This window comes from Bufo gargarizans, chromosome 2 (genome assembly GCF_014858855.1).
Source record: "Bufo gargarizans isolate SCDJY-AF-19 chromosome 2, ASM1485885v1, whole genome shotgun sequence".
Classification (NCBI taxonomy): domain Eukaryota; kingdom Metazoa; phylum Chordata; class Amphibia; order Anura; family Bufonidae; genus Bufo; species Bufo gargarizans.
Window position 1 is genome coordinate 495,949,793 of NC_058081.1, and position 12,169 is coordinate 495,961,961.

Consider the following 12,169-nt stretch of genomic DNA (forward strand, 5'->3'; position numbering starts at 1 on the left):
GTGCTGCAGTACCAGGCACAGCCACTTTAACTAGCGTTGTGCCTAATGAAGGTGATACAGCCCCTTAATTCTGCTGATTGGTATAGGTAATGGAAGGTCAACCCTTATTGATCAGATATTTTATAGGACAGGTTATCAATATTACATCCTTTAATTGGCAGGAAAGAGGCTTCTAAAGCTGCATAGCAGAATTAGATCCAAAGAGGTTTTGCCACAAAAAACTTCCTCCCATTCATATTGATGGAGAACGGCCGATCACATTCTGCCACTTTTTCGTAAAGAATGGAGATCAGAAAAAGTTAAATCTGGGAATCAGTTGCGGTGACAAAAGTTTGATCACAATTGTATGGTTTATCTTGTTAACATGGCTTGAAAATTTTTTGGGGGGAGCGAGGGGATTCAAATCTTTAAAGGTTTTATAAAAATAAAAAAAATTCTAGTAGAATCTTTCCAAAAACAGCTAATTTGTGGGTGTACTGCTTCAGAGAATATCCTTGATTAGCTGTAATCATAAGGACAACCTGACAAGTGTTCAATTTCCCTGCAGTGCCTCTACAGGAGAAATGAAGCATTACGTGGTGCCCACTGAGATCAATGATCTGTCCTTGTACTGCACAGACATGTTGGTTGTTCAAGAGCTAAAGAGATGCTCTAAGTAGCTGTTCTCCTGTCTAGCTAAGGTGGTATCAACATATACGCTGTAAACTCCAGCAGTCTGTTCACTATATCCAACATAGCTTGATACCACTGTGTACCTCCGGATCCCCATTCCCCAAAATAAAAACTCCGGCAGGTATCCAGCCACATTCCAGCATATATGCAGGCTTTCATCCAGAGAAAAAATACTGCGTGTTTTTTGTCTGTCCAAAAGCCAGCGTATATGCCGGATACAGTAACCGGATCAGAGTTCAGGAGTTCACAACGCAGATGTGAACCTGGCCTAACAGATAAGTATCTTAAACAGGGGACCCACCCCCTCTATTAACTGAGAATTTCCTAATATATTTGGCAATGGGTTTTCTAAACCATCAATCCCTTTAATGTATGTATAAAGAAAACTTCTATCATGCTTTGTGATTCAGTTGTTCTCCATCTTCAATATCTCTGTAGGATGTCAGTGAAAACAATCTTGATAAGGATAACCTGAACATACCTAAAGCAACCCTCAGGATAAAAATATCACATTAACTTGGGAATATCTTCCTTTTCAACTTTATATCTGAAGATGCACCAGTTTCTGGGCTCCTCTTAGGCCATCCAAGTTGGCCAACACTTCCTGCTTGTCCATCCCAAGCCTTGGATTGGCCAGCATTTGAGCAGTGCTGGCCAATCGGAGGGCAGCAGGAAGTGTCATAAAGTACCAAATGCACAGTATACGTCATGTAGTCTGAGATGCAGTCGGCCATCTTGGATGACAGAAGAGGAGCATGGAAACTGGTGGATCTTCAGAGATCAGGATGTCTCTGTGTACATGTTCTGTTCCGTCTCCAGTTAATGTGATTTTTTTTTCCCTGAACTTGAGGGTTGCTATTTCTCAAAGGTGAGGGTTTGTTACAGTTGTATCTAGTGTACTAATTCCTCTGCAGCACAAATCTCTCTCCAGTCTAGAAAGTTTCGTACAACGTGTGGGTGCAGAACATTTTAGCAAACTCTAAGCTGTCAGAAGTATTATCTTTGGAGGATCAGAAACTCCATGGCATTCGAAACATTCCATCAAGTATCGGCATTGCTTATCTTTGGCTCAGCTTTTCCATTGGCTCATTGTCTTTCATGTCCTCCTCTCCAAGACTATTGACGTCAGCATGGAAACCGACATTAGTTTTACTACAAAGAGAAACCATCTAGTAGATGAATACAAGTAAAATCTTGCTTTTTTCCTCTGCCCCTTCTCCTTTTAGACTAATGGATATGTGTCATCCCCGGCGCACTCCAAGGAAAAAAAAAACTTTCATTTGATATTCAAATGATATCCATTAAAATCTAATTCCATCTCCGGGGAATTAGTGGAGCGGTCCGTTAACAAAGGAACGCCCTGCGAGCTGTAAGTTATGGGCGCCGGGAGGATACGTGACATTGTTGCAGGATGTAGCGATCAGTTTTGTCAAGTTTCTTAATGCAATTATGTACTTAATCAGCTATTTACATAATTGTGTTACAGACGCTGTAACTGGAGTCACAATGGGTATATTTCCAGGGAGACAGACACATGTTGAGAATCTAATGGGAGCATTCATGTATTAGTACAAGATGATGCCCTAAATGAGCTCGTTGGATGTTGTATTCAAAGTACATTAAAGTGTCGGGCACCATGGTGAACTCTGACCCATGAACTACCGAATTGACTGACAGGTCCCTTAAAGGGCAGGTCCACTTAAACCATATATATGCACAGACACAATAAACTTTGATTTATTGATGTAACGTTGGAAAAATCACACCAAAATGCTTTTTTCTGGTCTTTAAAGGGGGGTTCCAGGCTTTCGATAATGATGACTGGTCAATACCTGATTGCGGCAGTAGTCTCCCGGCACCTCTCCGATTAGCTGTCTGAAGAGGCCAAGGTACTCGAATGAGCGCTGCCACCTCCTCACAGCATACTGAGCACAGCACCGTACAACATACAGTGGCTGTGCTTGGTATTGCAGCCCAAGCCCATTGACTTGAACGAGGCTGAACTGGAAATAAGCCATGTGACCAACTAATGTGACGTCATTGGTCTAGGAAGAGGCCGCCACCTCTTCAATCTACTGATCGCCAGGGGTTCGATCCCACCGATCAGATATTGATGACGTATCCTGAGGATAAGCCATCAGTATCGAACCCCTGGAAAACCCATTTAAATTTATAACCATAATACCTTGTGGCAAGGTGCCAGGTTTAAAGGGCTCCTGTCACCCCACTAAAGTCATTTTTTGGGGGGGGGGCTAGTTAAATTTCTTATACTGCGATATATGAAAATATAATGGTGTTACTTACTTTCCTTCAGCAGTTTCTTATAAAAACAAACTTTTATAATATGTAAATTAGGTCTCTTCCAGCAAGTAGGGCATCTACTTGCTGGTAGTCGCTGCAGAAAAAACCGCCCCCTCGTCGTGTTGATTGACAGGGCCAGCCGCGATCTCCTCCTCCGGCCGGCCCTGTCAGCATTTCAAAAATCGCGCGCATAAGTTCATTCGGCGCAGGCGCTCTGAGATGAGGAGGCTCGCCTCCTCAGAACTCCCTCAGTGCGCCTGCGCCGATGACATCACCGAAAGAGAAGACGTCATCGGCGCACTGAGAGAGTGCTGAGGAGGCGATATATTTTCATATATCGCAGTATAATTTAACTAGCCCAAAAAAACAAAAAGACTTTAGTGGGGTGACAGAAGCCCTGGGCAGGTATGCAAAGTCTAAAAGGGATATATCGCTATCCCACCCAATCCCATAACAGGTAAAGGAAGTAAAAACCCAGGAGTAGAAATGGACTCCCTGGAGTAGATAGTCCACAGGGACCTGTCCAGCACACCTACCCTAATCAAGCTGCTAGGCAACCAAATGGGTGCTCCCCTATGTGAACAAATGTATGGCAGAACTGAGCATTAGTATGTATAATGCTTGTATTGTATTATTATTATTTCACTACTGTGTCGTCTACACTGCTGACCAACTCCGTGTGGGTGGGACTAAAGTGTGATTGACATCTCTGCTCTGTGATCCTTTTACGCTACAGTCAATGCTATAAGTGAGAGTAAAAAAGGAGGGCTCCGCCTCCTCATGGATTATTTCACCCCATCCACCAAAATACCTCTTCAGGACCTCAGTGACAAGACTTAAAGGGAGTCTGTCACCTCCATATGGCCATATACAGTGCTTACATGGCTCTGTAGCACACCTACACAGGATTGTAACAGTACCTTTGTTCTTTTCTTTAGACTTGCACCAGCAGGAAAAACTAAGTTTAATTCATATGCAAATGAGCACTCACAAGTGCCCAGGGGCGGTGTTCAGTGTGTAGGTGCCCAGGCTGCTCTGCCTTCTTTTCACTTTACTCCTCTCCAGTCCTCTGCCTTTGCCCGCCCTCCAAGTCTCTTGCCTCATCGATAGGTCTGGACTTGGAGGGCGGGCAAAGGCAGAGACTGGGGAGGAGTAAAGTGAAAAGAAGGCAGAGCAGCCTGGGCACCTACACAGTGTACGCCGCCCCTGGGCACTTGCGAGTGCTCATTTGCATATGAATTAAACTTCGTTTTTCCTGCTGGTGCAAGTCTAAAGAAAAGAACAAAGGTACCGTTACAATCCTGTAAAGGTGTGCTACAGAGCCATGTAAGCACTGTATATGGCCATATGGAAGTGACAGACTCCCTTTAAATCTACTGCCACAATCAGGTATTGACCAATCCTGAGGGTAGGTCATCATTATTGAAAGACTGGAACCCCCCTTTAAGGACCAGAAAAAAGCATTTTGGTGTGATTTTTCCAACATGTTACAGGGGCGGACTGAAATTTCCCGATGGGCCAATGCCCAGTTTGCGCACAATTAAAACAGAATCTGTCACCAGTTTTATGGTGGGTGAAAACAAGTAAGATGACCCAACATTTCAGTCCCTGTCTCTAGTTTATGCCGCCTATATATCTGAAACTGGTGACAGGTTCCCTTTAAGTGAATGGTTTTTGAACAACTGCTCCTAAGGATAAATTGGTTAATGATTGGGCACAGCAATTATTGGGTGATTTATGGTAGTGGATAGTGGTGTTGTTTGGGCACTGTACAGAATGGAGATCACTCCTATTTGCACACTGTATGGCGGTATTATGTATTTCTGAGATTTCCTCTGCTTGGAACGAAAGTAGGACCCTGTACTATGTCTTGCCTACTGCTCACCCAAGTAACATGGCCTCTCTCATAGGTATGGTTCACAATGCTGATGGCTGTGTGCAGCACAAGATCCATTCATGGACACATATACCTAGACATTGGTCTGTGTATCTGGGAAACGTATCTTTATGTTAGGCCTCATTCATACCATCCTAGGTTGCACAGATACTCTAATACAGCCTCAATAGATACAATTTCAAATGGTAGCATATTCTATTGGATGCTGGATTAAAGCGGCATGTTCTCTGAGAAGCATTGATTTTAGGGGAGTTACGGAGGCACCAGAAAGCTATAAGGTGTGCAGATATAGATGTCAGATCTTGGCCCTGGTGTCTAGAGGGACCCACAGTTGCACTTCTGGAATCAAGCAATTTACAGCTTGCCTTCTCTGATCATAGTGATACATGGATGCCATGGCTGCTGTCTTCCCAGACAGCTGGGTGATGTCTGCTCTTGCACGTCAGCTGTACTGAATAGGAGTTAGTTGCAATACCCATGGCCCATGGACAGGTGTGGCACTGTTTTTAGAAGAAAGCAGCTATGCTTTTCTAGTTCTGGACAAACCCTTTAACCGCTCATTCACAAGACAGTATCTGCTTTTGCGGACAAACACAGGCCGTGTGCCTTCCGCATTTTGCGGATCGGAACGTCCTTCTCCATGGTAGAAATGCCTATTTTTGTCCATATAAATGGACAAGAGAAGGACATGTCCTATCTTTTTTGCTGGGCGAAACGGAAGTGCGGATGCGAACAGCATGTTTGTGGCACCACTGAAATAAAAGGGTCTGCATCCGATCCGCAAAACTGCAGAACAGATGCGGACAGAAAAATACGGTCGTGTGAATAGGCCATTACTGTTACATAGAACCTGAAGAATTCCTTTAAAGGGGTTTTGTCTGGGCTTTTACTACTGATGACCTATCCTCAGGATAGGTCATCAATATCAGATCGGGGGGTCCGACTCTCCCGTCTCTCTTCCTGCTCACTGCTGCTGTCAATGGCAAAGACCATAGACAGCAGCAGTGGACAGGAAGAGAGAAGGGAGACAACGCGTGCGCACTGCGCGCACCGTCTCCTCATACAGCTGATCGGCGGGGGTGCCAGGTGTCGGATATTGATGACCTATCCTGAGTATATGACATCAATAGTAAAAGCCCAGACAACCCCTTTAAATTATCGCTTATGTTTTTGTGAATTATTCTGCATTGCATCGCTCAGTCTTTCAGTGTCTCAGCCCTGTAGACATCTGAACTTCAAGGATGCTCCTTAATCCTGTAAAATCCTCACAATGGTCGCTGGATTGTTCCAGAGATTCCTCCTGGTTTCCCTTACGCAGTGAACCTGAGGCCGCTCTTGAAGTGTCAGAGGAGTTTTCATCTGAAGGAAGCCTTCGCTTTGTATTCTGCACCAGTCGAGGCAGCAGCTTTTAGACAAAGCAGTTGCCTCAGCAGTGTCATGATTAGATCTTCCGAGCTTTAACATATTTATTACAGATCCATGTTAAAAAACCCAATACCAGCAAAAAAAAAAAAAAAAAACAGGGTCAAAGGCATTGAGAACGCAAGGATGCAGAAATTGTGTGTCGTGGGGCTCCTCCATTGCTGGAATCAGGTGAACTAGTTTAGAAGCTGCCCCTGGGATTAATCACTGCTGATTAACATCATTCTGCTGAACACTCAGGGTAGGTCAAAGCCCTCGGTCCGGGAGGCACAAGGCCAAATCATGAGATTTCATTATATAGTCACATTAAATGTGGCCTTGATGGAGATCACATTGTAAATCTATCTATCGCATATCTGTCTAATTCTGAACATTTATGCCAGCCTATTATACAACATGTTTAATGGCTGGTTCACATCCCTGGGATACCTACCCAAGTGGCAATGGACACGACTGTTGGGGCCTAGTCCAACAATCAATTGCTCCTCCTGACACTATTATAGTGGTTACCTGCAGCCAACACTAGGAGGAGCTCCCTGCCTATATGTATACAGCCAGTGTGGAGTGAACACAGTAAATACTCCATAATTCAGATTATGGCACACAACTATATTTTGCATCCATTTTTTTCTAAGGGTCCACAAATAATACGACACACATGTGATCTGTGTGCTGTGCGCCGCTGTTTCCCTGCTTACCGCTGCGGTTCCGGTGTTCAGCGGTGATCTGCGGCCAGTGATTCCTATTCACCGCTCAAGCACTGGGCTCTGGCTGTGTAGGTACTGTTGTTCTGGGATCCGCTCCACAGTTTCCTCTCAACCATGGCCACAGCATGCTTGCTGCTTGTTTCCTGCAGCACTTCCTTAGGGGCCAGTGCGCGTCACTTCCTGGGCTTTATGGGTTAGGTCATGTGACCTCACTGACCAATCCTAGCCCTCCTGCACATATATAAGTGGCTCAGCCCCCTTCCCAGATGCCTCAGTGTCAAGGTGCTTGTGTTCTGCTAAGGTTCCTGTTAGCCGCTTGTGTTCCTGACTCGTACTTGTGTTCCTGGATTCTGCTACCTATTTGATCCCTGCCTGCTTGCCTTGACTCTCCTGTTGCCGCCCGGATTGCCTGACCTGTACCTGTGTCGCCTGCCCTGACCTATTGCCTGTCTGACTTTGCCTGTGCCTCACCCTTCGGTCCTGCACTGTTGCTCCTGGTAACGACTCAGCCTGCTGACAACGCCTTTACCTCTGGTACCTTTCTCAGGTACCTCCTGGTCCGCCTGGTGTTCCCCTCGTGAAAGTCTATCCCTACCATCAGGGGTACTGTGAAGAGGGGGTTCACTTAGACAACGCCCTATGAGGAGGTAGGACACGTGGCACAGTGGGTCCACATCCGCTGGTTCATGACAGCTGTCTACATCCAGATGTCTTTTTTGCAAAGTACACATGTCATCCATATTAATGGGAGTGAGAAAAATGCGGAATTTACACAGAAGGTATACATATTTTTCAGATCTGTGGTTTGAGGACCGAAATATGGACATGGCCATGCACATGTGGCCTAAATATGCTGTAATTATAATTTATGCAAATTGTAACTAAAATGCAAATACCAATTATATTGGTTTCTACACAAATTACAGATTTCTCTTCTTTGTTCCTGGCTTTTTTTACAATCTCAGCTTGGAAAATATAAAAAAGGCAAAAAAGTTACATTTCTCTCATATTGTAAAGATGAACTAAACATTTCCCATGCACAGGAGACAATGCACAGGGAGCGCGCATATGTTATGTGAATCACTAGTACACAGTAGATACACCAAGGCAGCGGATTAAAAAAGTACGCACCTCCCACGTGGAGAACCACACACATTAACAGGATTACAATAAAAATACAATTTAAATCTAACAAAGAAATTGCTTCCAAGTCATTTCCTTTTTTATTAAGCTTTAATGTTTTCCCCTTCTCCACAGCTTGAGCTCACCATCCCCTCCCTCACTACCCCTGCTATCTTCATCTCCCTGGGCTGTGCTGTCTTTAAAACTGTAAGCTTGTGGATCCAGAAAAAGCAGTTTTGGAAACTGACAAAGTGAAACCATTTGATTAATAGACGCCTGTAGTGACAGTGTACGGGGCTCACTTATGGATGGTAAAATAATAGAAGAATGGGGGAGATTTAAAAAAATGACTAATGACTAATTTTACATGACTAATGTAAAAAAATAATAATAAGACATCATATAGTACACGACAATCTCTTTCTAACAAAGCTAGAACCAGCCCTGTACCTCACATGGATCCAGAGATCTCCCCATTCATTGCTCTGCTAGATTTATATCAAGCTGACAGCTCAGGGGGCGTGTCTTTTCTGCTGCAGCTAAGGGGGCGTGTCCATGCTCTCCCTATCACAGCTAAGGAGGAAGCTGAAGGATGAAACTGAGCATGTGCAGCCTTCTCAGTGAGCAGGTCAAAGGAATAAGAAAAAAAAACATGCAGGTGGTGCTATACAGATACATTTTATTCAATAACTCAATGGCTATGCTAAATTTTTAATTACATGCAATTACAAAAATATTCAGATCCAGGTGCTGGTTTGAAAACTGTAGAATATTTTTCGTGTGACAACCCCTTTAAGTGGTAATTTGGGATTTAAAAAAGGGTTTGCTTTTCTTTCCCTCAGAAAGGGGAAGAAACTACTACTTTTCACGTGACCATGTCTGGTATTGCAGCTCAGCTTAAGTCAAGTGAATGGGTGGTTAAAAGATGTAAGAAGAGAGTGGCTTAGATAGAAGAGAGTATAGAATATAAAGACAGAAGGAAATGTAAGCATGTTGGAGAAATCTATGGAGAGTGCGTGGTGGAGAAAGTGATGGAGAGTGCTCAGGAGAGAGTGATAAAGAGCACTATGCAACGTGGGAGATGGAGAGGGCTATGGAAAGAGTGTGATGGACTGCGCTATGGAGACTAATAGAGAGCACTATGGAACGAGTGTGATGGACTGCGCTATGGAGAGTAATGGAGAGCACTATGGAACGAGTGTGATGGATAGGGCTATGGACAGTGATGGAGAAGCTATAGAGAGAATGATAGAGAGCACTATGGAACAAGAGTGATGGAGAGGGCTATGGAAATAGCGTGATGGACAGCACTTTGCAGAGTGATAGAGAAGTCATAGAGAGAGTGATAGAGAGTGATATAGAGAACTATGGAAAGAAGGTGATGGAGAGAGCTATGGAGAGTGATGGAGAAGCCGTAGACAGAGTGATAGAGAGCACTATGAAATGAGAATGATGGAGAGGGTTAGGGAAAACAGTGATGGGCAGTGCTTTGGAGAAAGAGTGAGTGGGCAATGAAAAGAGAGAACTGATGGAGAGCAGTATGTAGAAAGATAGCGATTCCAAGTGCTATGGAACTAGAGTGATGGACAGCACTATGAGGAAGGACAGAGAGTGGAAAGAGAATGGAGAGAGAATAAAGAGACACACTATTTCCTATACTACACCCACTCCCATAACCATAGAAGGTAAGAAATAACAGCTTTACCTGTGGAACAAGACGGACTTGACCAGTGTGACCACGTCCCGGCTGGCATTATAACCTGCACACACTATGGCGACGTGAATGGTCTGCAACATAAAGAGACACCGAGGTTTAGTAAGTAAAATGGCAATAAAATAAGCATCGCTGCAACAAGCTATGACTCAGTATAGAAGCCGCATAAGACATTCCTCCCACTAGACTACAAGTCTCAATATTTGGGTGGCTCAGCACACTGGGACTTGTAGTTGGACAGTAGCTGGCATAATATCGGGTACCTAGAAATGATCTATTAAGTGCTTGTGTACCGATGACACAGCCCTAGGCCTCATGCACACGACCGTTGTGTGCATCCGCGGCCGTTGTTTCGTTTTCCGTTTTTTTCCGCAGACCCATTGACTTTCAATGGGTCCGTGGAAAAATCGGAAAATGCACCGTTTGGCATCCGCGTCCGTGATCCATGTTTCCAGTCCGTGAAAAAAATATGACCTGTCCTATTTTTTTCCCGGACAACGGTTCAAAAAAATCACGGCTGCACACAAGATTGTCATCCACGTCCGTGATCCGTGTCCGTTTTTTCCTATCATTTCAAAGGCAAACTTGACTGAGATTTGTTTTTCATTTTTCATGTCCGTGGATCCTCCAAAAATCAAGGAAGACCCACGGAAGAAAAAACGGACATGGAACAACGGAAACCGTTTTTGCGGAACGCCCAAAAAAAGTCTGTGTGCATGAGGCCTTGCTGTGTGTATAGAGGACGTGTGTGACAACCTCTGCATCTCCAGTCTTTTAGGTCCATAATTTGGATACATTTTAAGATTTTACAAAAAAAGGGAAGCAGTGTTTATAATGAATGAAGGAGGAAGCGACAGACCAAAGCGGAGACACAAGCATTCTGTGATGCTGCAAGTAAATCTTTAATTTAAATAGGTCCACAATTCTCTAGTGATAAATATTATATTATATCTATGCAGCAGTCAGTGAATAAACAGAGTGAAACTGAAAAAATATAACTGCCTACAGCCACCACTAGGGGGAGAGCTGAGGCTTTCAACTCAATGCTTCTTTGAACTCAGCTGTGTTACATGACTGGTATGGCTGCACTGAAATGTGTAGTCACCCAATAGTAGTGCCACCCCACCACCACTATTTGAAATTATAAATGGTTTATGATATTAAATAACTTATTTTCCTGGGAGATCTCTTTCTGAAGTTAAAGACTTGTCCTTGACCTCTGTACATCTTGCTGAAATCTCACAAAACCTACTAATTTATGATTTATCTCTGAAAGACCAAAGGGATTTATCGCATATTGAAAAATTAATCTTTTATTTAGGTCCTACATTCGGATCGGACTCTATGACAAATATTTGTAATAATGGCATTTGAAGAGCAACCTCCCCCACCCTGTCAGTCCTTGGTTATTATAGCTCAGCCTTTGCAATATATTTGGCTATTGATTCTGAAGGAGAAAATATCATGTAGAGGAAAATGGATTGGAGATCGTCTTATGAAAAAATACAGAAAAGTAGAAAAAAAACCTAACATGGCCTAAAATATAGTGTAATCACATCATGTGGCTGATTTATGCATGGGTACGTTGATCTGCCCACTAACATATTAATAGATGGGTAAAAAAGGTAATCAGTATCCTATTGGTGGGGGTCCTACACCCCGGACCCCCACCGATCAGCAGTTTGAGAAGACAGCAGCAGTCACAGAAGAAAAATAGGTCATCAGTGTAAGGGTCCATTCACACGTCCGTAGTGTATTGCGGATCCGCAATACACCCGGCTGACACCCCCCATAGAACTGCCTATTCTTGTCCGCAATTGTCGACAAGAATAGTACATGCTCTATTTTTTTGCAGAGCTGCGGACCGGAAGATCGGGGGCGCTCTCTGGAAATGCGGATGCGGAGAGCACATAGTGTGCTCTCCGCATCTCTTCCGGCCCTATAGAGAATAAATGGGTCCGCACCCGTTCCGCACAATTGCGGAATGGGTGCGGACAACACTTGCAGACGTGTGAGTGGAGCCTTAAAATTTCGGAAAGCCCTTTTAAAATAAGTTATTTTTAAATAAATAAAATGAGAGTTTATAATAAAACAAATGTATTAATATAAATACAAATTAAAACTGGAATATTTATCAAAACTGGTGTAAAGGAAAACTGGCTTGGTTGCCCATAGCAGCCAATCAGATTCCATCTATCATTTCTCAGAGCTCTTTTGGAAAATAATAGGTGATATCTGATTGGTTTCTGTGCAACTAAGCCAGTTCTACTTTACACCAGTTTTCATAGATCTCCCCTAGTGTGTACTGCTTGGTAAATTTGGTGCAAAGTATGC

The 12,169-nt window shown here is 43.7% G+C and overlaps 1 protein-coding gene across 2 annotated transcripts in view; it reads right to left on the reverse strand.

Moving 5' to 3' along the window:
- Nucleotides 1–12,169, reverse strand: part of LARGE1 (LARGE xylosyl- and glucuronyltransferase 1) — a 537,914-nt gene that overhangs the window by 212,064 nt on the left and 313,681 nt on the right. For both annotated transcript variants that reach the window (XM_044281208.1, XM_044281209.1), the window contains exon 4: nt 9,827–9,909. In XM_044281208.1, the coding sequence (XP_044137143.1) occupies nt 9,827–9,909 (83 nt within the window). The remainder of the gene's footprint in view (nt 1–9,826; nt 9,910–12,169) is intronic.